This window comes from Haliotis asinina, chromosome 8 (genome assembly GCF_037392515.1).
Source record: "Haliotis asinina isolate JCU_RB_2024 chromosome 8, JCU_Hal_asi_v2, whole genome shotgun sequence".
Lineage (NCBI taxonomy): Eukaryota > Metazoa > Mollusca > Gastropoda > Lepetellida > Haliotidae > Haliotis > Haliotis asinina.
In genome coordinates, this window is record NC_090287.1 from 60,460,447 (window position 1) to 60,487,291 (window position 26,845).

The 26,845-nt window shown below is 38.2% G+C and overlaps 2 protein-coding genes across 3 annotated transcripts in view; one reads left to right on the plus strand and one right to left on the minus strand.

The window, feature by feature from the left end:
- Positions 1-218: 218 nt before the first annotated feature.
- LOC137294090 (DNA polymerase eta-like) lies at positions 219-10,312 on the minus strand. Its single transcript, XM_067825035.1, has 11 exons — positions 10,041-10,312; positions 8,707-8,831; positions 7,901-8,035; positions 7,472-7,698; positions 6,005-6,183; positions 5,453-5,556; positions 4,580-4,699; positions 4,146-4,269; positions 3,756-3,821; positions 3,303-3,475; positions 219-2,813 (listed from the first exon to the last, which is right to left on the minus strand). The coding sequence occupies exons 2-11, from the start codon at positions 8,829-8,831 to the stop codon at positions 1,718-1,720; spliced, it is 2,349 nt and encodes a 782-aa protein (XP_067681136.1). The 5' UTR covers positions 10,041-10,312; the 3' UTR covers positions 219-1,717.
- Positions 10,313-10,319: 7 nt separating this feature from the next.
- The window catches only part of LOC137294088 (apoptosis-stimulating of p53 protein 1-like), a 117,734-nt gene continuing 101,208 nt past the window's right edge, over positions 10,320-26,845 (plus strand). Inside the window, exon 1 of one of the 2 annotated variants that reach the window (XM_067825031.1) lies at positions 10,320-10,400. In XM_067825031.1, the coding sequence (XP_067681132.1) occupies positions 10,398-10,400 (3 nt within the window). In that variant the 5' untranslated portion in view covers positions 10,320-10,397. Of the gene's footprint in view, positions 10,401-22,844; positions 23,418-26,845 lie in introns of those variants that run through there. The other variant, XM_067825030.1, reaches the window with a different exon arrangement.

The window sequence follows — 26,845 nt, forward strand, 5'->3', positions numbered from 1 at the left end:
AAAATAGTTTACAGTTGTCGTTGCTAGGTGATGTCTGTATACAATGTAGTTCATGATCAATCAAACTCTAACTTCCACAGGTCAACCTACTCATTTATCTAACAGGAAGTGTGACTGGTCTAGAGAACGCTTTCACAAGTTTCAGCCTATGAATAATATCATTCTTTTCTGCTTTTCTGATTCAGATGGCACACACATTTAATGAATGAACAGTGACGACCAAGTTATGATTTTATTGAATTTGCTTTAGCACATATTTAAGTTTACCTCACTACAAGTAATTCATTAATTTCTTTGTTTTAATTCAACACATATCTCAGTTTCCTATTTTTAATACAGGGCTGGTTACATGTTAACAGGGCCAGTAAGATTTTTTAGCTATTAGCCCTCTGGGCTTCCTAGCTTTTTCAGGAGTTTCATACACTGATACTGAAACTTTTCATCTGTGCATATCTTGATATTATGAGCATATATACCAATTTATTGTCATTGCTTTGTCTGAAGAAGAGACTTCATACTGTTGAAAACATATGCATTTTCTACCACTTTCAGAATAAAGTAATATGGAGGAAGACATGCTGTGCTACCACTAATCATTCACAGAAAGAAATTCATGAATGCCTATATGAGACAAATTGTACACAAGTAAAAATGAGTTACATTAGCATGTACAGGTATGTGTGAGCATATGTATTGCTGATATACTGCAATGTAGTAGACTTTTGTCAAGATAATGTTGCCGTTAATATATGTTATAAATATTGTTAAAATTGAGAATTATTTTACAACAAGAATTGTAAATATTGTTCCTACATCCATTTACCTTTGCTTGCATAGAACATATAACTCAAGTAATATGATTGAAATTTGTTGTGAATATAACTGTTTGTTGTTGGTTTTTTATTATTTTCACATATGCTAATCAAATGAGTGTAATTTAATAATATGAAGGGAAAGAGTTGTTGGACATTTACTATAAATACTAAATGAAAATTCTATTCTTAACCTTTGACATTGAAGTAAAACGCCTCCACACCCAAGACTTGCAGCAAGAGACTCATATGAGTTACAAGACATGAGCAGCAAGAGTTACTCAGATTCATACGTACAATTATTACCTTCTGACTTCATAACAAAGTTCCAAAAACAATATCATTAAAATGTCTTAGTATAGAAAGAAATAACATCTGTTTTGTGACAAAGATGCCTAATACACTAGGTAATGATGCCTGTGCTTCCACAGTCAAAGTCATGGAACAGATGGACAATATGCACTTGCCCTGTGTTAGATAAAGTTATGGGGCTGTAGAATCAGATTTAGTAAAATAATGAAGCCCATGAGAGTAATGGCAATCTTTGGAATTGTCACTGCAAAGCATGTTGTGTAATCAATGTCATGCTTCAACTACAATGTTAGCATGGTGTCATTCATACCACACTTACGGGGCCTTGGAATTCGAGGATTCGACCTTAAAAAGCTGTAGTTTCATAAGAATATCACAGCCACACAACAATTACAAAAATCTGGTTAATGTTTGATTCCTCCACATAAGGATCTATACGAGCTGGAATAAGGAAGTTAAAATACACAACACAAATGATGATGAATACGTCAGAAGGCACTATTTCCATGATGATTGTCATGCATTAGCCATCAGTGGACCAGACAGTACTGAAACTTCATTTTTAACTCCCGAAGATTAGGGACAGACAAGAATCACTGTTTCCTGAAAAAAGTTAACAGATTCATGCTGGTACCTCTCCCTTTCTCGACCTTTGCCTTTTTGCTTTTTATTCCATGTTTGTCTGGAGAAGACTTGCGCTTGACTTGATTTGACACAGTAGTACGAGGAACTACCATTGCATTCTGGGTAGAGTTCTGTAGCTCCAGGGCAAAGTGGTAGTCAGAGTGTTCTGGCATTTCCCAGATAGGGAGGGTTCGATCACATTTATCACACTGCATCATATCATCATTGTCAAGGTGAGCTACAGTCCCCACTTCAGGAATATCACAATTCTCTGATGGTGGGATCACATTACTGTCTTGCCTTTGAAGACTCAGCTCTGATGTAACTGTCAAATTATTACTTGTCGCCTCTTCCGATGCATCACAATTCTCTGATGATAGAATCACATTACTGTCTTGCCTTTGATGATTCAGCTCTGATGTAGCCATCAAATTATGACCAGAGTTGTTGACAATTACATCAACACCATCAACATCACAAGAGTCTTCACCAGTCAGCCCAAGATCCTTGTTCAAACACTCCACTGGGAAGTGATCAACACTCATCTCAATGTCTTCATTAGATTGGCTGTCGGAGGCATACATGACAATGTCCGTTCGTGATGCCTCATTCCTACCTGGCATGGACAAGTTCGAATCTGCATTTTCTGTTTCTGACACACTTTCCCTGTTAACATTTTTAAACTTTTTTGCTGCAGTTTTGGAAGCAAAAAATCCCATGGCTTTTTTCTTATCTGTAATTTCTGTGAAAGCAAAAGTTCGTGTTGTGTCTATTTTAGCTTCTGCAACTGAGTGACTGTCTAAAACACTTTCATGTTCTGTCGTGGAAACACCATTCCGAGCATGATTTTGGAAGAATGTTTCAATGCTTCCTCGTTTGGGTTTCTTCACAACCTGATTAGTCTGACTGAGAACATTACTGTCTGAGGTGTCTGAAGACACTTGAGATGGTTTGGGTGGTTGTGATGCTGCTGCAGCGAACAGATGAGAGATGCTGTTTCCTCCACTCCCCTTGTTCTCTGTGAACTTGCTGGCTGACAGGCCCAGTGTCAGAATAGCAGGTGCCCTGAAAACAAAATACTAAACCATGTCATCTTAGTACGGTTTTAAGCCGCTTTTAGCAATATCCCAGCAATAAAACAGCAGGGAACCCCAGAAATGGGCCTCACACATGGTACCCATGTGGGGAACTGAACCGTGGTCTTCGGCTTGACAAGTGAACGCTTTAACCACTAGGCTACTCCTCATTCCCCATTTCATCTTACACGCATGAATATTTCAGATGAAATTCACAAAATGAGCGAATGGATGTTAGCATTACTGCCAGTGAATCAGAAATCATGCAGTTTACATTTGATTCTTTATGACTGCAGCAAAAATTCTGTAAATGAGATTGAGGAGTCGCATAAATGAGAATGAAATTTGTACCTGAAAACAGCAAAGGGCCTTGTCATGACAGAATATAAATAAATAGCTTCCTCAATAATACGCTCCCAAATGTGAGAAATATTTCCAAACAAGCACTTCCAAATTGGAAGCCATCCAGTAAACTCACCATGACTTCTGGTGTGGCTTGTATGTGTTCAGCCTCTGAATGAGAGAGAAGGCATCGTCTGCAAACTTCTTAGCTTCATACTTGATAATGCCACACGATCTAGAAGCTGTCACTGATGACGGGTTCCCGATGTAGCGCACAGTAACAGTCAGCGTTTTAGCTACACGCTTGTTCTGCAGGCAATAGACACATTATAATACAGTATTACAGTATACCATTGAAATGCTGCTTCAAGAAGTGTTTGTATTTAATGCTTCTCACACTATGAAATCATTGCTTATATGTTAAATCTGGATTAAAACCACCCTGGCATGGCCAAGGCATGCTATCAACAACAAAAACTGACCATCAACCCAACATAATGAAACAACAGTACAACCTTCTTTGAGACCATCTCATTGTTCTTATCTCTGGTATCCACTTAGTGTGTGAAGGCAGAAGATCATGACTTACACTTTCTCTGTCTTTCACCAATCTCTCCTCAACCTCCTTTGCAAGTTCAGACAGCCAAAAGCTAACCTGGTGGAAACAGCAGGATGATAATTGAAACTTTCAACTAAAACCAATGTGGAGGTGACCATACATGTCAAGGCATAACAAGGCTCCCATGTCACGTGATAACAAGGCTTTGACATCAAGAAATGACAAGGCAACAGTAAGGGTTTGGCTTTCAAAATATTGCTGAACAAAAGACTTAAAGGAGAAAGCTAGGTTAATGCTGGGTTACTGGGTTAATTCCAGTAATATTGAAGCATGTCATGGTAATGAAGAAAGAAAGTCAAAATTGGTGCAGGTCTTGATTAATACACGTTTCATCACAATGTAACTGTGGATGGTGCCTACCTTTTCTCTTGTGTCCAGACAGGTTTTCCCGGGAAAGTTTTTACTGCACCCAATGGACTTGGCCAGTTGTCTGGCAGACACCGGCTCGTACTCATACCCTCGACACATGTCATACAACCATGCCCTACAACACAGGACACACTCAGCCATCAATCTTGTGATGCATAATATGAAAAAAGACCAGTAATAAATAGCGTACCAAAATCCTTCCCTTCCACACCAAGGTGTCAGGCCACACCTATGGGGGCAGACCCTCACTCACTACTTCCACACCCTGGGGTCAGACCCTGACCCACTAGTTTCACACCCAAGTGTCAGTCCACCCCACCCATTCCCCACCCTTTCCTAACTAAGGTGCTAGTAGCACATCCCACACCAGGGTATCAGTACCTCACAAAATCCATTCTAACTCAGGTGTTAGTTCAGCCTCTCACCCTGTCTTGTCCCCTGCGATCTGCTGCAGCTCTCTCTCAGAGAAGCGACACAGGTCCCCCATGTTCTCCACCCCCAGCTGCTGTATCAGTGTCTCCCCCAGCTTGCCTCCCAGGTGGCGCCTGAAAACAAAACAAGTGATCTGTACACCACATTGAACTTTCCTTCTGTTAAACCACTGTCACTAGTGTCAGCATATGGCAGGCAAGCAGGACATTTCATTGTACTTTTGAGGATGTAAACACTGTCACCATTATTGAATTGTTCAAGATCACAGGCAAACTGTAGCACAAATGGGGTTGTGCAGCATAGAGTATATGACCAGTCTTCGTATTTGTGAGCAAAGCAAGCAAAGGTTGGAAACACACTTCCCTCACTTTGGTTCGAAATATATCTTACATGTCAAAATATAATATCACCACTGTCAAAGTTACACTCCCACTTCCTAACTTGGTTGAGCTCTCAGATTTCCAGTGCCATATTTAATAATTACTCACATGAAATATGTTTTATTCAACATTTTAAGAGCCACATGTGGTATTCAGATCGTTCTTCGCCTCCATTCCAAATGCCAGTTTCCGGTTCAACAGAGTGAAGCAACAAGAGTAAGCAGAAGTTAAAAAGAAATAGCATATTGCCTAATTTTATCATGAACTTGTTGGAGTCCATTTGTCTTCGTTAGTCACAGAACTTTTGTATCATTTATTGTACAATGAAAACACTTCTGGCACAGTGGGCAAATGAAGCAAAGGGATGTAACCCTGTAGGTATTCCACATGGAATAATACCCTTCTGTTACCCTGGCAGGGGGAATGTACCAGTCATCAATTATGAGATTTTAAACAATTCCCCAAACTAGTTCCTGTCCTACTTACACTTTCTTGAGAGGAAGAGTACTGAAGAGTCCCTCCACAGAGCTGTGAGGGAGGACCGTCTGCTTGTTAGGTTTGTGTAATCCACAAGCCAGCTTGGCCAGCATCTGCCAGCAAAAATATCTTGGTGTCTTAATGTGGGGAAAGAACTTTGACTCAAAGTAGTGCTCCAGTTATTGATATATTCAAAGTGGCATGCATTGCCTTCATTTAAATTGCAAATGTAGTTTTACCTGTCAACTGATCTACTTATCAGTAACGAAGGAGAATGAAGTTGTATAGATATTCATCACCAGTGCCAGCTGAACAACAGAATTTTCCAGCAAGGAACTACCTTCACACATTTGACCAGGACATTTCAGTTATGAATGAGTGTCTTCAACAAAAGGCTACATTGTCAGTAATTCCAACATTTTATCCTGTTACCGTGTAAATGCAGCAGACATTATATGCACGCGCAAGCGCACACATGCACACACACATATTGTGAGCAATGCCAGCAGACGACATAAATCACAAAACGTGTCTCACCACCCCACCCCGAACAACACCCACCTTGTTGTGAGCGATGCCCGCAGAACATGTGAAGCCAGTCTCTCTGTACACAGCAGCCCTCATCTCCTCCACGATCACAGCTCCAATAGTCAGCCTCTGGTTGGACACCTCCATATCTCCGCCCTCATACAACATGTCCAGCCAGTCACGCGTACCTCCTTTCCTCTCATCAACATGACCTAAAAACATATTCATAAACCCGGGTGTCAGTCCCTCACCCTGTGTCATCATCAACTCCATCCCTTTGTGTCAGTCCTACAAACCATCTTGTCTCCACCCCCTCAACCCATCACCCTATATGTATCAGTCCAGCACCCTGTGTAATCCCCTTAAGGTACGGGGTAGAATTGGGCTTCAGCAACTCATGTGTGCCATAAAAGGCGACTACACTTGTTGTAGGAGGTGACTATAGGGATCAGGTGGTCAGGCTCGCTGACTTGGTTGACATCTCATCTGTTCCCGATTGTGCAGATCGATGCTCATGCTGTTGATCACTGGATTGTCTGTTCCAGACTCGATTATTTACAGACTGTCGCCATATACTTGGAATATTGCTCAATGCAGCATAAAACTTAACTCACTCACTCACTCACCCTGAGTCATCAGCTACTCCATCCCATGGCATCTGCCTTACAAACCATTTCATTCCCAGCCCCTCAACCCACCACCCTATATGTGTCAGTCTCTCACCCTGCGTCATCCCCAACTCCATCCCTTGGTGTCAGTACTACAAACCATCTTGTCCCCACCACCTCAACCCCACACCCTCAGGTGTCAGTCTCCCACCCACTGTTTTCCCCAACTCCATCCCTTCTATACCTTGGGTTAATCAATGGATTGAATATTAACAGACTAAACTCACTCACTATACCTAGGAGTCATTCCTACAAACCTTCCTCCACCCATCCCCTCACCCTGTATCATACAGAACTCCTGTAATTCATACATATGAGAATTTTTTTTCAAAAGTAACTTGCCACAGGGCAAGTGACTTCAAGAAAGTAACTTGTCCTGACCAATTTTCCACTTACACTGATTTTATGACGCAATGTTTGATGTTAATGTTTACTGGATTATTTATCAAAGAGTGATAAATTTCAAAGAACGATAGCTCTAAATTACTATTATTGCAAAATGCAAGAGCTACATTAAGAGCAAATATGACATGAAATCCAAGTTTATTTGCAGTTTGAAACCATAAGTGGAAATTATCTAGTAGTCCACGGACAAGTAAGTTATAATTATTTTGATTGCCCGAAATGAAAACTGACTTGTCCTGGGCGCTGGGCGATGGGATTTTTGAACCCCTGCAAACATACATAATACAACAATATTTGTGAATGACAATACAGAAAAATGGCATAAAAGAGAAGGAAAGAAATATGCAGGAATAGAATATTCAATTTGCAACAAGACATTTAAGGATACTCAATGAACTAGACAGAAACTAAATTTCATTCATGTCACCTTGGTCCTGCTCCATGTCCGTCATCAACTGAGATTTAGGTTTCTCCCATCCAGTGATGTAAGTATGCTCCAACTGGCTCTCCACCACTTTCGATCCTTCCATCAGCCTCATTCTGGCATCTACTTCCTGTGTGAGGTCAACATAGGCTTCGTCTATACTGGCTCTCTCCACACACTGACTGAACTGGCTAAACACCTGGATGACTTCAGCTCCTGCTTCACGATACCTGCAGAGGTAACAAGCATGTTCTTTCCACTTTCAACTTTAAATGTCAAATAGATATTGCGAATATGAATTGGTGCAAAAGTTTGGTGTTTCTTGTGAAATCATTATAATATTCAACAACCTTCCCAATTTATCCATATTATAAACATTCACTTTCAAATTAGTGAAGTAGCGTTAATCAAAGGAAGTACCTGTCCACCTACTTGGTGAGATCAGCTTTTCCCCGAACTTCTGGGACACGAGCAAACATGATATCTGGACACAGCTTCTTTGCATCATCACCCATCATGTTCCGCTTCACACCAAAAGCACGTGCCTCGTATCCCACAGCAATGATCCTGTTATAGTGAAAAATACCATAACAGAGAGTGACAAGTCTGTGTTTGGTAGCTGAAGACAGTGAAGTCCAAGAAATCTGCATGATGCTGCACAAACTGGTCTGAAGTCAGTGAAGGTTTATCATCACTCACATGTGCAAAAGGAGTTACAAAGATACAAACCTGGCTAGCTATTCTCGAAACTTTCAGGGCCCTACAAAGTTCTTGCGCCCATTCTTAACACATTAGCTACGATCAAAGTTAAGAATTCTTAGGGCTACGAACGTTTCGAGAATAAGGACCCAGTCCATTAAAAACAGTGAATTGTCACAATTGAAACATGTTTACTTTGCTTGTATCAGTTTTGTTTTGTTTGTTGTTCAACAGCACACTCTGCAGTATTCCAGCCACATGGAGGCAGTCTGTAAATAATACAGCCCAAAAAGACAAGACGATACAGTGATGCATGAGCATCATCTACGCAAATGGGATATAATGACATGTCAAATAAGTCAGTGAAGCTGACCCCAGGCAGCTCTTATGACAAGCAAGTGTTACTGAAGATCGTATACGACATGGATCTTCATGGGTTTAAACCCATGTTAGAAATGCTGACGAAATGAAAGAATTCTGTTTTTCTTTCTACTACATGGATCACTACAATACTGTATGTGACAAATTCAACTACCCACCCTCCACCTTTCCAGGTCTTGTACTGCACGACAGCACATGGCTTGTTCTTCAAAGTAGGGTTCAATCTCTGCTCTACTTGTACATAGAAACAGTCCATGTCCACCAGAACAATCACACGATCCATCTGGTTTCAATACAAAATTGTATCAATAATGCCAAAATCACAATGCCAGACATCACAAGATATATTTCAATTCAAACAAATGTAAGAAAACTAAAGACAAATAACCAAATATGCTACTGTTTGCAAAGTCACTTTGTCTTACTACAAAGTATACAAGCTGAAAACTATCGATAAATTAAAGTTATCATAATGATCATTAAGTCACAGTTCAATGGTATGCTTCCTATAGCTGTGACAAAATAAATAATTATCACCATCACCATGGCAACCATTCAGAAAAGGTGAACGGAGCAGGATGATGATTCATAAAATTAAATTGCTGTTGTGTAACTGAAATTATTGACCTGTATAAAGAATTCACATGAAAAACTGAAAAACCAAGAACCAATAGGCTGAAACTAAATACTGCCTTGAGAGAATATGTATACACAAGAGAGGCAGCTTTTGTAACAAACATGATCGAAATATGGGTGACCAAATATAAAGGCACTTTTCTCCAATTACACTTAGTAATGAAAACACAACAGTGTATCAAGTTGAATTCCATTTACTTACTGTAAGTAGGGTGAGGCACACGGGACATTCTTCTAAAACTAACTGCTTTCACTTCTGGCTCTCACACACACTGCCTTTGTCTTTCACTCTCACTTCCCCTCTCTTCCCATGCTTATCAGTAGATGTCAACCTCCTAACATGATCTGTCCGAGAGCTCTGATTGGCTCAACATGAACCAGTGCTGGGTCACTTTCTTTCTGTATATCTTTGGCTCCCAACCACTGCTGCGGTAGTCCTTGACCCCAGTGCCTCAATCTTAACCCAGATGACAAGTATTTACAACTTTATCCAGGAACTCTAGTCCATGTGTCTTGAACTTTAGGAATCTAGTACTTGTACTTGAGAAACGATCTTAAACCCATCGCCACAGTGGTGTTAAAACTATACTGGCCAGAAAATTGAAGAAATAACTTAACAAAAGCGTATCAGAGTTACGATTCCTCTATGCATTCCCTCGGATGCCACATATATAAGTGGTTTGAGCAACACATTTCAAGCGGGGGTTATGGGCGGAACTCCTACCCAAATTCTTGTGTAGATCTATCCAAATCTGAAGTGATTTTGTACTCAGGCCATCACAAGAAATGATTTCATGAAACAATCAACTTGTCGGACTAACACATGTTTTTCCCAAATATGTATTGGATGCCAAACCTTTTCTCCACTAACTCCGTCGCACGTGAAACCGATTCCTGGCACTCAGTCGTGACGTCAACTTCGACTCAAGTTTTCAAATCGTGCTCACTTACAAGTGAGGCCAACAATTCGTGGTGCAAAAGATTAAAATCGGCTTGAATATAATTAGTCGGTATTACCATGCCAAATTAAAAATGGAAACCGACCAAGTAATTATAAATGCTCAAGCTAATATTTTCAACTCTTCTGAATTTCGCTCCGAAACACAAACGGAAGTTTCTAATGCGCATGCCCCGCATAGACAGCGATGTCTTTTCGAGAAAGGTGCGTGCAGAACGTGATCGTGGGAACAGAGTTCGAGTCGTCGGATTTTGAATGGTTTGCACCATCTGTAAAATTTGCATTTTGTGATCATTTTCATGTTTTATATAAAAACATATTACATTTCAAATGGTATGAAGGGACACTTCTTTTAGTGGCATTTATCAAGACGCTGACAGATCAAAATGTAATCCAAAAACCTATCAAAGAGAGTTGTTCTTGTCAAAGATCTGTTCCTGAAGATCAGGATTAGAACTGGTCTTCAGCAACCCTGTCGGTGGTCAGGCTGACATTTGTTGATCACTAGATTGGTTGGTTCAGGCTTAATTCATTTTAGACTACCACAACATAGCTGGAATAGGGTGTGATTACGTTCAGGTTAGGGTTTTAGAGTTAGGGTAAGGTTAGGGCCACAGTTTGGGTTAGCCTTTCTTTCTTTTTCTGCCTGGGTGGTGAACATCCTCTATATCTTGAGGGTATACGTTCCTATGAGTCTCCACTATACCCAGGATGCATCTATGGGTCACCCTGATAATTTTATTACCTCCCTTTGCTCGTTGCATATTCTCAAAGTAGCCAGTCATCTAAGCCACCATTACAACCGATAACAAAGATAGCAGTCGCAGCTGTGAAAGTTTGTTCACAGTGCGACTCAGATTTGTGGGGAAACCATACAGACAAATTGACAGGTTCAAAACTTTAAAACAATATATGCAAGAATTCCATCTACCTCAGAGAACTTCTGCATGGTTTGTGTTGCTGAGTTTAATCTGTTAGATAATTTAGAAAGTGAGTTGTGATTGATACACTGAACTTCCCAGCAGGGATACCTGAATGGCTAAAAAGTCTGCCAAGGGACGTAATACATTCATCAGGCTGATGCATCCGGGGTATAGTGTAGATTCATCAAAATGTATACCCTGGAGATATCGAGGTTGATCCTACAGCAGCTCCTTGAATATTGTTGAGTGCTACATTAAACAACAAGCAAACCAAAAATATGCTAAAGATCACCAATAATCCTCCCCCCTGCTTCATTCACAAGTGATGTCAGATGACAATTCTCTCAACAAACTTTTGCTTTATTAAAAATTCAGAGTTGATATTTTCCTAACTCTTCAAACAAGTATGTCTAAAGTAGATAATTTAAAACATGAAGATGCACATTTGCCTGATATTATATTGGGTCAATACTTACAGTCAAGAGGATTAATTATCTGGTCAAAAACACTCAAACTGTGAACACAGTTAAACAGGAACGATTTTTTATGGGCAGACAATTGCAATAAAAAAGGTCCCTTTCTGACACCTATCCACAAAAAACCATTCCTATTTCATCATACCAGCTTCATAATGCCACTCAAGGAAGTGTGAACACAGAGGTGTCCCTTAGTGACAGGATCGGCTGTCTGTGGGTTTGATTCCCCATATAACTGGCCTCTCCCCACCACACCCATACTGGTTGTAAACACCTGCACCCCATATAAGCATCTCCCCTTAATGAGCTAAAACATGTTATTACTCGCCTGTGGAAGATACTGCAGTGTAATATTTTTATGGCAATTTTTCACTAGTGTAATACCACTAGAAGTATGACATCATAAGGTTCACAATGATGATGTCACAATGTTAATGCTGCTGTACTAGACCTTGTTTGACTCGCAGAAAGCTGAGAGTCATCACGTTGAGAGCAGAGATACATTGTTTTTATCAATTTATGTTGGAGAGTGATAAACAGAATTGTAAAATACCATTTTCATTAAACTCGTGAAAAATTTAGTATCAAACTCACTTTCGCTCGTTGGATACCAAATCATTAACTCTTTTGATAAAAATGGTATCACAAGGAAGATTGTTTAGTATCCTCTATATACGCTAAGACATTGTTCAACACAAGTGTCAAGAACCAATTGGATTCCATATTAAGAAAAATTGTTCAGATTTATAATTGGTCTCAGCAACCCATGCTTGTTGTAGGAGGTGAACAATGGGATCTAGTGGTCAGACTCGCTGACTCATTTGACAATGTCTTCATATAGCAAATGCACAGATCAATGTTAAAGCTGTTGACCACAGGATTGTCTGGTACGGACACAATTATTAATGGACTGCTGCACATACATGTAGTTGGAATGTTGCAGAGTGCCTTGTTAGACAGCAGACTTATCCAGAAGGCAGGACACAGTCACTAGAATGTAACATACTCAAAGGCAGTTCTGTTTCTTCAAGGTTTGGAACCTTACTTGCTCTGTCTGAATATGTTCTCAGATTGCATCTTTGATTTCATGTCAGGGGACATCATCAATTTCATCATGGTTTTCGCACTTTGGATCATTTGATTTGGATGTGTTGTAAAACCTTACTTTAAATTCTGTGGAGATACAACTTAGTTTTTCTGATGCTTATTTTGAATATAATGATTGTGGGAAGACTGGACAAACAACTAGTGTCTGAAATGAACATATTTTCTGAAAAAAAATTCATAGTTAAAAAAAAAAATATATATATATAATGAAAAAGAGTCCTGAGACTTTCAGAGATGAAATAAATCTGCAATGTGATAATTTCTTGGAATTTCACAACATGTACAAAGGTTCTTATCACCCATTACTGCTGAAATTTAATTTTAAACTGTGGAAATCTAGACTTGATATATTTTCAGTACTTATGTATGACACAAAACAGGAAGACTTCTATCATGTTGATCTATGATCATGATGATTCTTCTGCTGTAGTGAGAGATTTATTTTGTCAAAGAATGCCCTCAACACAACCTTTGGTTTGGCCTGCATCTTATGCAGCAGGACATATCACTTACACACTGCAGGGGTTAACATTCCAGGAATAAAATCAGCCAGTTTAGGAGGCTGTCTCCTTGTATCTGTTAATCTCTCAAGCCCCTTGACATGGTGACCCTTCCATGACATGGTGGGAAGACATGGTTTTCAAAAACCATAAAGTTTCTGTGAAATCTTTTATTTACACAAAGCATTTGCTTGTTGTGACATTGTTTCCTTCCCCCCCATTTCTTATCCTTATTGGGTAATTAACTCTTCTACATACATATATATATATATATGTAAATGCACATCAACAGACTAAAAGTTTTTAACTGTTGTTACATTTCAAAGTAATTTTCAGTTTCAAATACTCAACATGGAAGTCATGTGACTATTACAGTAAACTCCAAACAGTGGCTACAGTATATGCATAATTTATGTAGGCATCACCTGACATTGTTTCTGTTGTAGAGTTAGGGCACCACGACAAATCGTATGCAAGCCAATTTAGTTAAAGGTCACATGCAGCCAAAAAGTCAAACATAATTAAAACACATTTATCACTTATTCATGACATATAATATACATTACTGCTTTTAAAAATACAAATAAACAAAATTATAAGCGTACAATCGCGATTCAAAAGTGCAATATTTTGTACTTGGGCTTACTTCCCCCGAAACGAAGCCCTCGGGAGACTGAACCCAGTCATAGCGGGTGGCTATGCACTCAAGTGTAACGACGGCTTCCGATTGGCTGGTTCATTTGCTGATATGCTGAGGGTTCATTATGTGTACAGAAAGATGATCTGTTTGATGGTCATTTTAGAAGTATAGCCAGTCACAAGAAAGTAAGATTCTTTATGGATAACAACTTCGTTTTGTGTACTTGATGCGTCGTTTCAGTATGGATTCATATACTGTTGTCAAACAAAATCATATACACTAAATGAAGTCGTTATCCATGAAGAATGTATATAGAGATGTTGGGTTTGGAATATACACATTCTCTGAATTTGCGCTCGATCCAATCAAAAATCATGTCAGTAGAGATGGTAAACTACTGCGTGGCTGGAATCTGTCATTCGTCCAAGTACAAAGCAGGACTTGAAACTGACAAGAGTTTGCACCAGTTTCCGTCAAATCCAGTAATCCGAAAAAAATGAATGTAGTTTGTTTGCAACCCACAGACATAAAAACATGTCATGTGTATCACACCTGCCTAATTACATAATGGGGCAGACACGGGACTCGGGTGCACGAGTCATAAATCAACTTATTTTCTTTAGGTCGTATAGTCTGATAGGTGTTAAGTTCAAATTGCACGTGGTCAATGATTGAAGCTGTGTATTGCATGTTGTCTTAAGCAGACAGGCAGACAGACATATAGGTGTGAATAAACCAGACACTGAACTTTCTCTGTGACAGAGACTGCTTACCACAATCAACAAGTGTTTTTACGTAACGAGAAGATTATTTAATTGTTTGTGTACACAACCAAGATTAGACTACTGCTCACAACCTCAGACGCTGGGCATGCATACTGTTTCAATCTCCACGAACCTATTCACTGCGCATGCGTCACCGGCGCAGCGCAGCACAGCTGTTGAAACCAGTTTTCCCCCCAGCGCTGGGGGGAATTTAGTGAAGCGTTTGAACTCCGATTTCGCGGGCTTTTTTTTCATCGCGTTTTTTTCAACTTTATAGGTTGAATTGGCATTTTTTATGATTTGTTTCGGTAAGTGCATACCGAAAGGTACCAGAATCTGCAAAGTTGTGTTTTACGTTGCATGTGACCTTTAATTGAGTAAAGCATGCAAGGTATTAAAGATTCTTATGCGTTGTTTGTATGGCCAAATTTGTAATTAATTGAGTAAACTTGATTATTGTGTAAAATACGCAAATTCACACCATATCTGGAGCTCTGAAGACATTGTCTTACAGCTGACCTAGTTACTATTAGTCTAATGGCAGTCGCTTGACAGATAGTCTCATTGTCACACATATTCACTGTATTGCCAGTATCCTGGAAATTTGTACTGATGTACTGCTTTCAAACTTATTAAATATCCTGATTTCTTATCTTTCACTTTCAAAATGTTGCCACGCATGACATTACTAACTGACAAGTCCATTGTAAGACAAACTCTTGGTAGAGGAATAAAAATATATGCTATTTAAAGATATGTAAGAGGGAAAAAGTCCAAATGGAACCCAGGCTAAGTACATAAAACCCAAGTCTGTAACTTCAGTGTTTTATATTTGGTGAGACTCTCTTGATTCTTGCGATGGTAGGGTTGTCAAGCGTTGCATGAATGTGCTTGGTGTGTCCAATATCTGGGTCTGATTTTCTAATTATTATGTACAATGTGTTGCAAGGTTCAGTCATGTTCGTGAAGGGAGGTAACTCCTGATGGAGTGTAGGTATTCCACGCTTGAGTTGAGTCATGATAACATTTGCCTAGAATCAGCATACAGCCTGTATTTTGATATTCTTTCGCATATTATTTGTTCCATGTTTTCATTGTTCATTGAAAAAAAAACCATCTTTCTGAAAACTTTGTATCCATTACACCATATTCATTAAAAAGACAATCGACAAAGGAGTGCCTTTATTGAAACCATGAGTTAACTTTGTTGTAAAAGGTGAAATGGTAGAGAAAAACTTAGTTTAGTAGAAAATTGAGTCTAGTAGTGTGATAATGGGTATTTAATTAGTATGTGTTGTGTACATTAATATATTTTTTTAAGGTAAACCATACATAAGAAAATGAATTCTGTCATGTCAAGTTTAGGTGTAGGATGAGCACTCATAGAAACTAGTTACTGTAAGAAGCTAGTTAGAGCGTGGTCCGTAATATGAGATGCAGGATATAGTTGATTGGTCTCAGCCTGGACAGACTGATAAAAAGTTAAATGAAAACCTCCTAGGTTTAACATTATTGTATGACAGTGAGCTTATTTCTTCCTGATCATTTGGAATACCTATGGTCCTTGGGATGTGATACAGTGGCATCCATTAAATAAATCTGTTGCTTGCTTCACCATCAGGTAAAGAATTCTATCACACGTTTGTCTTTGTACAACAGTAGCTCGGAATGCATGTCTTTGATCAGTTTGAATTTGTGGTGACTATTTCACCAGTTCGTATCGGGTCATATGAAACAATACCCTTGTTGCTCATCCCTATTTTCATATATCTTCAGTCTGGCAGACATTATATTTACATTTGCTATCTCTGGAAATTTACACCATGCCTCTGATAGAAAATAAAAACTTAGGAGTGTGAAAAATTCATGCTTACTTTGGGGGCAAAGTTGCATTTCTCTAGTGTAACAGATATCATAAATCTTAGAGTCGAAAAAAATAATTGAGTCAGACAGCAATGAGAAACAAGGACATTTGTTAAATTTTCCTTCACGGAAGTTTACATACATGATTTGTACTATCCTATTTGTCATTTTCCCAGCAGTTACACAGAGAAATGAGTCTCAGGTCAAGATATTTTTGTCGAACAAAAAAGGTAGTAACTGTAGGCGAAGACTATAGATGAAACATTATTTAAGTCTGAAAAGTCTGGTCATGGCTGAATGATTGATTACATGATGTGCAAGTTCAAAATTTACATTACACCAAACCATCTTCCAAGTGATGATAGACTTTCAGTGTCTTTTAGCTCACTTTTTACAAAACTACAGTGTTTGTGTAATTGAGATGGCCTGAAGAATAGATGGTGTACATTTAGAATTTCTGTTCATGGTTCTCATGACCGTGATGTTTTGACAGGTAGAACATCATTGAAGTCCTAAACAATTGAGGGTGAATAATATGTGACAACACTGAGCCATGCAGTAATGCATCAGAGCCTCCTATCATTGTCCTCAAAGTGACAGTCAAGCTGTGCACAGCATTCCACTGTAACATTTAACCCGCAGTTCAAAGGGAATGTGAAGGTTATCACTCAGTCTGTTTGCTACAGAGTGTTGGTACAATCAGTCTGTCTCACAGTCCCTGAACCACATTATTTTCCCTACTGCCAAGATCTCCCAGCAATGCTAAAGCCCTAAGTGAAGCAAGTCTGTATTTCCTCAGTTTCTGAAAACACCATCTCAATGGGGCTCCATTTGAAATGGCCATTTGGAGGTTTCATATCCAATAATCCAATTTGAAATTAATATGGTTAATGAATCTTCTGTCGAAACACAGGATGTTCAACTTGAACATCCTCACTCACTCACTCACTCAGTACAATAAGGCTAAGAAAAAATTGTCATTCCACAAAGACATTCTTATTGACAAAACCTCTTAACTTCACTGATGGTCAAATGCAGTCCTGTTAAATTGCAGACCCCTGAAGGTGTGAGTTTGAATACTGGCCATCAGTAACTCATGCCTGTCATATGAGGGGATTAACAGGATGGGGCGGTCAGACTCGCTGAGTTGCTGGACACACATCACGTTGTTGATCACTGGATTGTCTGGTCCAGACTTGATTATTTACAGACTGCCAATATATAGCTCAACAGGATGTAGAACTAGACTCACTCACTCACTCCTGCTAAATTGCAAGATCCTTCATAAACTATACAAGACTCTTCCATTGAGATCAGCTAGAAAAATCAGAGGAAAACATGATTGTGAATACCAGGTATGTTTATTCTGTACCATGAAACCCCATTGTAGAAACATGTTATGTATGCCTAGACTAATGATTAGTCTTAGACAGTATATAATTTAATAGAAACAAACAACCCCATCTGAACTGAACAGGAGCATCTGTAAAAAGATGTATTTCAATAATTGGTAGTTTAGATTCGTACCTAGAATTGTTAATGGCTGTACCCTCAAAGGGGGTTGAAGTAATGTAAAATTATTGTCCGCCTGAGTGGGTACATAAGTCCAAAAACATTCATAGTAAATTTAAGTCTACCAGGTTTTTAATCATAGTATTCCTGTTGTTTTAATTTTGGCTAGCATATTGTACACTCGCCAGCAGCTGAAGGGATGGTGTAAATCCAACTAGGGTCCATGCAGGTAGCAAAGTTACTGTAAGTCCCCATGGTCCCTAGTATGGTGATCTACCTTCAGTTGTTGGTGATCTATAGCCTATTTTTATATTGTACTGTCTAAATATTGATATTGGTTTTAACTCTTCATGCTAGTTTAATTCAAATTGTGATGTTCTAGTTGTTTTACTGTCCCTTGTCAACAGGTTTTTATAATACACATATATTCCATTTCAGTGTTTTGTTCCTGTCACGATATGGCTGAAATATTGCCGATGTGACGTTAAATATTAACTCACTCACTCACTGAACAGGAGCAGAATCCACATAATAATCAATTATATGTTCTCTGATAGACATGCATTATTAAAGGATTTCATATTATGAAATGGCTGGGAACTGCAATGAATATGATGGACTGTGAGACAGATTATTCTATGACATTCACAAAAAGTGTCAGAGGTCATTCTTTCCTGCGTCATCCAATGAAATATGGAACAGTTATCCTTCCCTCTAAATCAGTTTGTGAAGTTCAAGGCAAGACATAATAATGTGAGTCCTCTAAACTGAAAAATCCATATGGAAACAACGACTATAAGAGACTTTTAAATTGACATGCTATGATTATGGAGCATTTGTTGTAATATCATTTCAAATCTTTAGGTTTGTGCAGTGATTCATGATAAATGTTCTCATTCACAGGGACAAAGCAAGGTTAATTAATCATAGCTGTTCAAGACAGAGGTAGTCTTGTATATGAATTATGTAGAATTATGGAAGACATTTTGAATTGTCACTGTTATGGATTGGAATTGTTAGCAGTGCAATCCTACTTTTGCTCCAAATATTGACTTTTTCTGACAAGTTCAATCATTCATAGCAGAGCTAAAGAATCGTGTAGCTTATGATCTCAATGATTTCACTGATATCCCAGGTTTGGATTCAAGTAAAGAACTTTCTTGAGTTTCTAACAAGATACACCCTCTACAGAAAAAATGTATAGTGTTGAAATAAGATTTCATTATGTTTATCAAAACTTAGATACCATTTGTCCCATGGTGCTTTATTCAAAGAAGACACATATATATGTAATCAAGTTGTAATACCAAGAATACTAGTAACCGTGTATTGCACTGTGAATAAATATTGTAATTTTAAAACAACACTGTTGCCTAGACTGATGCTTATGCTGTTGATCACTGGATTGTCTGATTCAGACTTGATTGATTATAGACCACTAGAATATTGCTGAGTGTGGGGTTAAACATCCATTCAACCATCCAAACAATTCAAAACAACACATATTCATGTTGAGTACAAGCTTTAACCATTGCCATAAGGGGCGACTATGCTTGTCGTAAGAGGCAACTAACGGGATCGGGTGGTCAGGTTTGCTGACTTGGTTGACACATGTCATCAGTTCCCAGTTGTGCAGATCGATGCTCATGCTGTTGATCACTGGATTGTCTGGTCCAGACTCAATTATTTACAGACCGCCACCATATAACTGGAATATTGCTGAGTGCAGTGTAAAAATAAACTCTCTCTCGCACGCACACACTATAACCAATTCATGAACCAACATTTCTTGAACCTTTTTGAATTAATCCTTTAACTCATTCAAAATAAAATGCATGCAACAATACAATTGCTTTCTTCTGCATTGAATCCATGCTTTGTGTCTGTGGTTTATGGATGTACGGCTTGCTGGGAACAGTTGTTCCTGGCACAGGGTTAATGATTTAACTGGATTTAACTTTAACTTTTTATGAGCCCTGATGGACATACAGATTTGTTATGTGCCAGCTGTTTGGTGTCACACTCTGTGAGTATGGGTTTCAATCCCAGTTGGGATGCCATCTGTAAAGATTGAGGTTAGAATAGGTCTTCAGCAGCCCATGATTGTTGTAAGAGGCGATTAGTGGGATCGGTTGTTCAGCCTTGCTGACCTGGTTAACACATGTCCTCATATCCTGATTTTTTAGATCAGTGCACATACTGTTGATCACTGGATTGCCTGGTCCTGACTCATTTATTTACAGTGCTCTCATATAGAAAGTGTAGTTGGAATATATCTGAGAGTGGCATTAAACAAATTGGACAAACCAGATAGGACTCAGCATGAGAAATACTGAGTTTTAACCACACTTACACACACAAGTCTCAATATAACATTGTCACATACAGTGAATGAACATGTGGAAATGTTTTAAAAGGGTCCCTATTTGCTGCATTTGAGGTAACTTTGGCTACGCCACATGTACCATGGCAACAGTCAAATTAGTAATTGTTCTGCTTGTGTCTAAGAACAGGGATCAAACCAGCAGTCAGGCCCAGAAATAAAGTTATTTATCAGTATGTACCTTTTAAGTCTAAATAAAACCCATATGAGAGCAAAGAGCAATGCATAATTGCAAGGCTGAATTATCCTGACTTGCCACACAATTAATTTTTAAAGTGGCGAGACCCAGATCTTTTACCAGTAAGGCTTGCTACAAATTCTTACATTGATATTTGTTATGTTGCCATTCATAATTCTGTAGAACAAGATTCCTAAATTTTGTAGTGTCCACATTTGACAGTTGGCAATTCTAGTGGAATGAAAAAAGACTTTATACCCCTACCTAACAAGCAATAGGTATTTAGCTTTCATGAACATAGAGACAATCTCACTTTTATGATGACAGTGAGTGAGTGAGTATGGTTTTATGCTGCTCTCAGGGACATTCGAGCAATGTCATGGCAGGGGACACGGAAATGGGCTTCACACATTGTACCCATGTGGGGAATAGAACCTGGGCCTTAAACAAATGAATGCTTTTACTGCTAGCCTACCCCATCACCCCATTTGTGATAAGACGTTTACTGATATGTGTATGACATACCTCAAATAATTGCCATTAAGAATTAAGGATTTGTAATTATTTTCATAGGATTCTGCCAAATACCAAAGGAACAAAGCTCCCATCATTGATTTTTGTGACTTGGTCATGTGATAAGATTGGAATATTATTCAGTGTTCATTCTAAATTTTTATCAAAGGAATGCATATTCTCTTCATCAAACCACTGCGACTTAAAACATTGTGAGATAAAATATAGTTCAAATTCACAGAAAAATGGCATTGTTACTAGCCTGAGAAAATTATTGTTCACCACATGAAAGCCAGACATTATTTCCAACACTATGGCACCAGTAATTTATTTTGGTAACTACAAACGAAATCATAGTAATTTTCAACTGTTATCAAAAAGGCTTTTTCTTCCAAGAATCCAAATCCCAAAGTAGAAATCACTGAAGTTTTGCATTTCAACATTTGATCTTTCAAGTCCCCCTTGAGCGCCAGCTCTCATTGGAAGTTATGAAGAGGCTGGGAGATGAGTTTTATCTGTCATCACTGTAAACACAGATGAGCAAGAGCACGGTATCTGATGTCTCTGAGAGGATGCAGGATTGGACTGCTGAAGTGCCAGAGCTGACTAAAGATGGATTACTCATCAGACTAGACAAGCTAACAGCAGTCTGACAGGCTGAGAGGAGTGAGCCAGCTGCACAAAAACAGTTACCAAGGCCATATTAGTTTTAAGATGTTCTGTGTTTTAGAATAGAATGATTACCCCTAGAACGTGTCTGTCTCCTAATCCCCCCAAACAAAATAGAGAATTAATTCATCTCAGGGCTTGAATGACTTGGCAAGTCTAGATTGCTTTAAACTGTGTTTACAGCGACATTGGGAGTGTACTTTCTATATTGTGAATATCTGTTTTCCAATAATGTTATTTTTTACACCATGGCATGTATGATCTCTAAGGTGAGCATAATTTCTTTTCTTTATTAGAAGGAAGTACAAACTAATGAGATGAAATTTGTTTTTGTATTTTGAATAGTTTATTTATTTATTTTTTATATATATATATATATTTTTTTTTACTTGTGTTTGCCTGTTTTTATTTATTTTTATTTTTTTACTTTTTATTTTATTTTTTTTTATCTTATTTATTTATTTTTTTTATTTCATTCATTTTTTTTTACTTGTGTTTGCCTGTTTGGAATCAATAAAAAATTCTGACTTTTTTTCCCCAGACAGCTGCCAAACTGCTAATCGTTGGCAGCTTTTGGTTATGTGAACTTATGTAACATGTTGTAAAAAAAATTGTGTATAACTTCTATTAAAACAAAAACAAAAAAATCTGAAGGTTTGAAGTCTTGGAAACTTCATATCAGACTTAAAAACGTATAAAATTGAGTGGGAAAACATTTATCTTTTCTCCCCATTAATTTCAATTTTAGCTTAAACATATGATACCGTTTAACATTTTTAATGTAGGTTTCAGTTATTTGAAAATATTAAGTAAATTGAATGTTTTTACTACGGATCTTTTCTTCTAATTATAGTGGACATTATCTAAATTGTAGACATGCTCAAGATGACAAATACCATTATGTTACCATAAAACATCCACCTGATACAAACAACATTATCCTAGGAGGAACTGGTGAACATTACCATATTCCTGGTTCACATGAACCATGAAGTGCTTTGACATCAAGAATATAATAACACCATCTCTAATACAAACTGGCGTGTTTATCTGTCACTAGCTGCTGTAACAAGCCCAGAAAGATTCCCGAGGAAAGGATCAGTCTCCCTGTATCTTGTTTACCTTAGCACAAAAAAAGAGATTTCCTTGATGCCTCTGAATGATGCCACACCTTGAAAATTGATATGGAGCAATGAGCAGGACATGGGTCTAAGAGTGCGGAGATTCTGAAGATTGGGTCCCATGTGGGAGTGCTACAGGCAGCTGGGGGACTCATCTGATTGTACCTGGATACTGAAAACAGTTGGACTGGCGCCAGATTCCCTCCACTGCAATCTTTGGTAACACTGTTTACTGAGCCCATGTTCAGTCTGGGGAAGTGATGGCAAGGTAAACTCAAAGTTGACACAAGAGGAAATCATTCCACCTTATCTTAAGCCAAGGGTATTAGGATCTTGTAGCTGAAACTGGGAGTCTCTGTCTGGTGCTTGTTTAGACATTCTGGTACACTTCTGGTCTGGCATCAATGGAAGCGAAGGAGGCTGTTATCACACATATACAGAATACAGTCACTGACAGAACAGAGATTTAACTTTGTATGTCAGGTTAACTTAAGAGAGGAATATTGTGAAGGATTAAGTCCACACTGGACATTGGAAGTGAGGGGGCAGTCTCTGTGATGGACTAGAGTCACCACCAGGTTTAATACTTCTGGTATCTGATGGCATGGAAATGGACACACGATTGGGTTTGTACTATTTCATCATTCATATTTATTTGTTATGTTTCCAGGGTTACAAGAATTCTTGTTGACATGCTAATAAATGACTATTTGGTAATTCTGAAGCTGGAAAGACTTGTAATTTTGGTGGGAAATTGTTCATGTGGTTAAGAAACACACCCACACGAATGTGTATTATGATGGATCTTTGGGAAATATTTGTTACATGCATGCTTTAGTTTGCAAACTTTGTCATTAGACTGTCAAAGAGAATTGGCAATGTCATTCTGGTTGAACTTCTATTCATGATATAATGGTCACTGGAGAATCAATTTATGAATATCAATTTCTTTTAATTTGATAGTGCAACATTTCAGTACAGATTCTTACACTGTAAACACACTTAGAAAATAAAAGAAGTTGTTATGTATAAATTTGTTATTAGTATACAGTATTTTAAATGCCAATCCCTGCTGGACAGCGGTGCAAGAATCTGTACTGAAACATAGTGCTCACTGTCAAAGAAGTTGTTATCCGTATATTTGTAGTTCCCGACATTTAAATAAAAGGCAACTAAAAAAGTAGTCTAATTGTAGTTTAAGTTAAGTATATTTTCAGACTGTAGGATAGGTCCAGTCCATTAAAACTACTGGTTGTCCTATAGTCCTGTCAGTGTTGATGATGGCGTATCATTTGATAGCACAGTGACACTGGGCACTCAGAGTGGTAGCATAATGATTTTAGTGACTTTTGGTCCATGGGGACTGCATATATGATCGCCTTTTCTTGAAATGTTCTGTGTTAGATAAAATTGTTATTATCATGAGGTTTAAGTTACACAAAAATGGTTCTCATGCAATGAATTCTTTACAAAAATAGTGCATGCAGATTGCTTCTTGTTCAATCTGGGACTGAGTTCCCTACATAAATTTTTTCTTTGACGAGCACAATGCTGATAAATCTGAAACAACTTGTGATCATTTTAAGGTTGTAAGAACAAGCTTTAGTACAGTTATGTAAATCACAGAAACCAACTTCAGTGAATGTTTATGCTACTGAGTCCATACTATCAGTGAGTTTTATCAAGCTGTTAAGCAACAAAGCATGCTTTATAAGCAGATTAGCACACGTTTTCATGGTACCTTTGTTCTAGTTCCTTTCTTGATGTGTCCTAATTTGATGAATCATGAATTTAAAGCTATTATTATGTATGTTACTAGCAATGTCAATGGTACTTAATTTTTTATAGCACCTGTAGTAAAACGATTGTCTCAGATAATGTATGATGACCTAGCATCATATTGATGAATGACTCAGATTTCTTTTATAGCTTTTCAATGTCCAGTACACTACAAGGTGTCCAACATGTTTGAAATTAAGTTATATATGAAGAGAGTCACATTTATCAAGCATATGAACATACTTCAAATATACCTTACTCACCTGATTCTTACTTGTCATATCTGTTTTTGTGACATGACAGATTTTATATATCACTAATATGACTGAATAGAGTGGTCCAAAACTGTTTGGGAGTTATATATGTGACATTTGCCCATCTTTAGGGCAGTAGTACATGCTAATGGTTAATGTGTTTGCTGGTTCCCTAGACTCACATCTAGCCTCTGAAATGAATACTTTATAGAGACAAAAAAGTTTTTAAATTGATATGTAATTCAATAAATAGCAGCCCAGAGACATGACTAGCCAAACATTCTAGACTTGCATGGGCTGAATTGGGTATATTTATTTAAAGATATGTAGGACAGATTACTTTGTTCCCTAGAAGAACAAGGTTTGTTTCCAGACATTCCTGACAATGAGTGCAGCAATGCGTCAGGGCCCACTCGTTGATATTTGTGGTATCTAAGTGGTATAAAACAACACTCATCCATCCATTTGTATGTGGTATGTTGCCTGCCTGTGGAGTTTGATCAGAGTGCACTAGGAATTCTTAGTAATATATCAGGAGATAGTGTTACTGTGACATATCTCGCATGATCCCAGCAGGGGCTGATCCCAGGAAGCCAATTCTTTGGCCCTGTCAAAAATCTCCTGTCATGCTTGATACCACTGTCTCAGTTTGTTGTTTCAGATAAAGCTTTCATCTGATAATATGATAAAGAAGAAAGTTGATATAACAGATCAGTATATTTTCCTTGAATGCTGTCTGTCAGTGCATGAAATTTATTTTGGGCAGATTTTTTCCTGATGTTAAAGTTGTTGTACCTGATAATTGTAATGGCTCTTTATCAGTGTACAATGTAAACATGCAGACTGATAGGTGTATGAATGAATAAGAGGATAAGTAAGGAATCATTTTGGCCAATTTGGAAAAAAAAATGGCAAAATCAACATCAGAAAAGATAGTGTGAAATCTTATCTTGCAGACATAGTGAGCAAATAAGTTACTCTTAAAGCAGCAATGGTAGACCTATTTCAAACACCTTGAATATTAGCCGCTTTATTTTCTGATACAAAGTCTTAAAGCAAAAATATAGTCAGCAAGTAGCATTGACCAGATGTGTCCTGTATAATTAGTCAAAACAGTCATCAACTTTTGTTGAACTTTGAACTGTAAAAGTGAAACAACATTTGCTTATTTCTGATAAGGACCGGTGGGGTAGCTTATAGTGATTAAGGTATTAATTTGTTTGTCACGCCAAGGACTCTAGTTCGATGCCTACATGGGTACGCGTCGCTGTGATATTGCTGGACTATTGCTTAAACTCACTCACTCACTCACTCACTTACTACAAATGTATTTCTGACAAATGTCTTTTTTCAGACTGTGTAAATGTGGCATTTCAAAGCAAAATGTCAAACACGAGAAAGGTAATCTTTTTTGCATTTTTGGGCATCAGATTTATAGATAACTGTATTTTTCAAGTTTAAGAGGGTCTGCCTGTAATGTGTACATGGGAATGTGTTAAACACAATGAAGACATGATGTGGAAAATGTATCCCTAAAGGCTAGCAAACAGAAAATCTAGACCCATAAAAAATGTGTTTTTGATATCCAGAATTACCTCTGTCTGATCAGAGCATGTGTTGCCCTGCCCCCTACCAGCTCATCCTGTTGTTGCAGATGGCGGACATTGTGACCATGTGGTCAGTGTACAAGTCATATAACTGCCACCAGCCAGGCCTTGGAGGTGGCCAATTACAACCAGTCATATTGCCAAATAAATTGAAAAAGTTCCCATGTTATTTCAATGTATATACACCATTGAGTCAGAAGATCGTTTTACTTGTACAGGGCTGTTATTTTCGGTCTGAGGTAAGTTTGAGGCATCCCGCATGTTAGTCTATTTACGTTCCTGAGTCGTCCAATGGTTCTCTCTGTAACTGATAGGTACTGTCTCTCTCCACATCTGCTCCCATCAGGCAATGGAGGCAGGGTCCAATTCTGTCTCACAGTCTCTGAGCTGCTTTATTTTCCCTTCCGCCTAAAC

Coding starts and splice junctions, on each gene's coding strand:
- LOC137294090 (XM_067825035.1), bottom strand. CDS start 8,831: ATGGATCGTGTGATTGTTCTGGTGGACATGGACTGTTTCTATGTACAA. Junction 4,700..5,452: donor ACTCTTCCTCTCAAGAAAGT/GTAAGTAGGACA, acceptor TTTTGTTTTCAG/GCGCCACCTGGGAGGCAAGC. Junction 2,814..3,302: donor AAGCCACACCAGAAGTCATG/GTGAGTTTACTG, acceptor TTTTGTTTTCAG/GGCACCTGCTATTCTGACAC.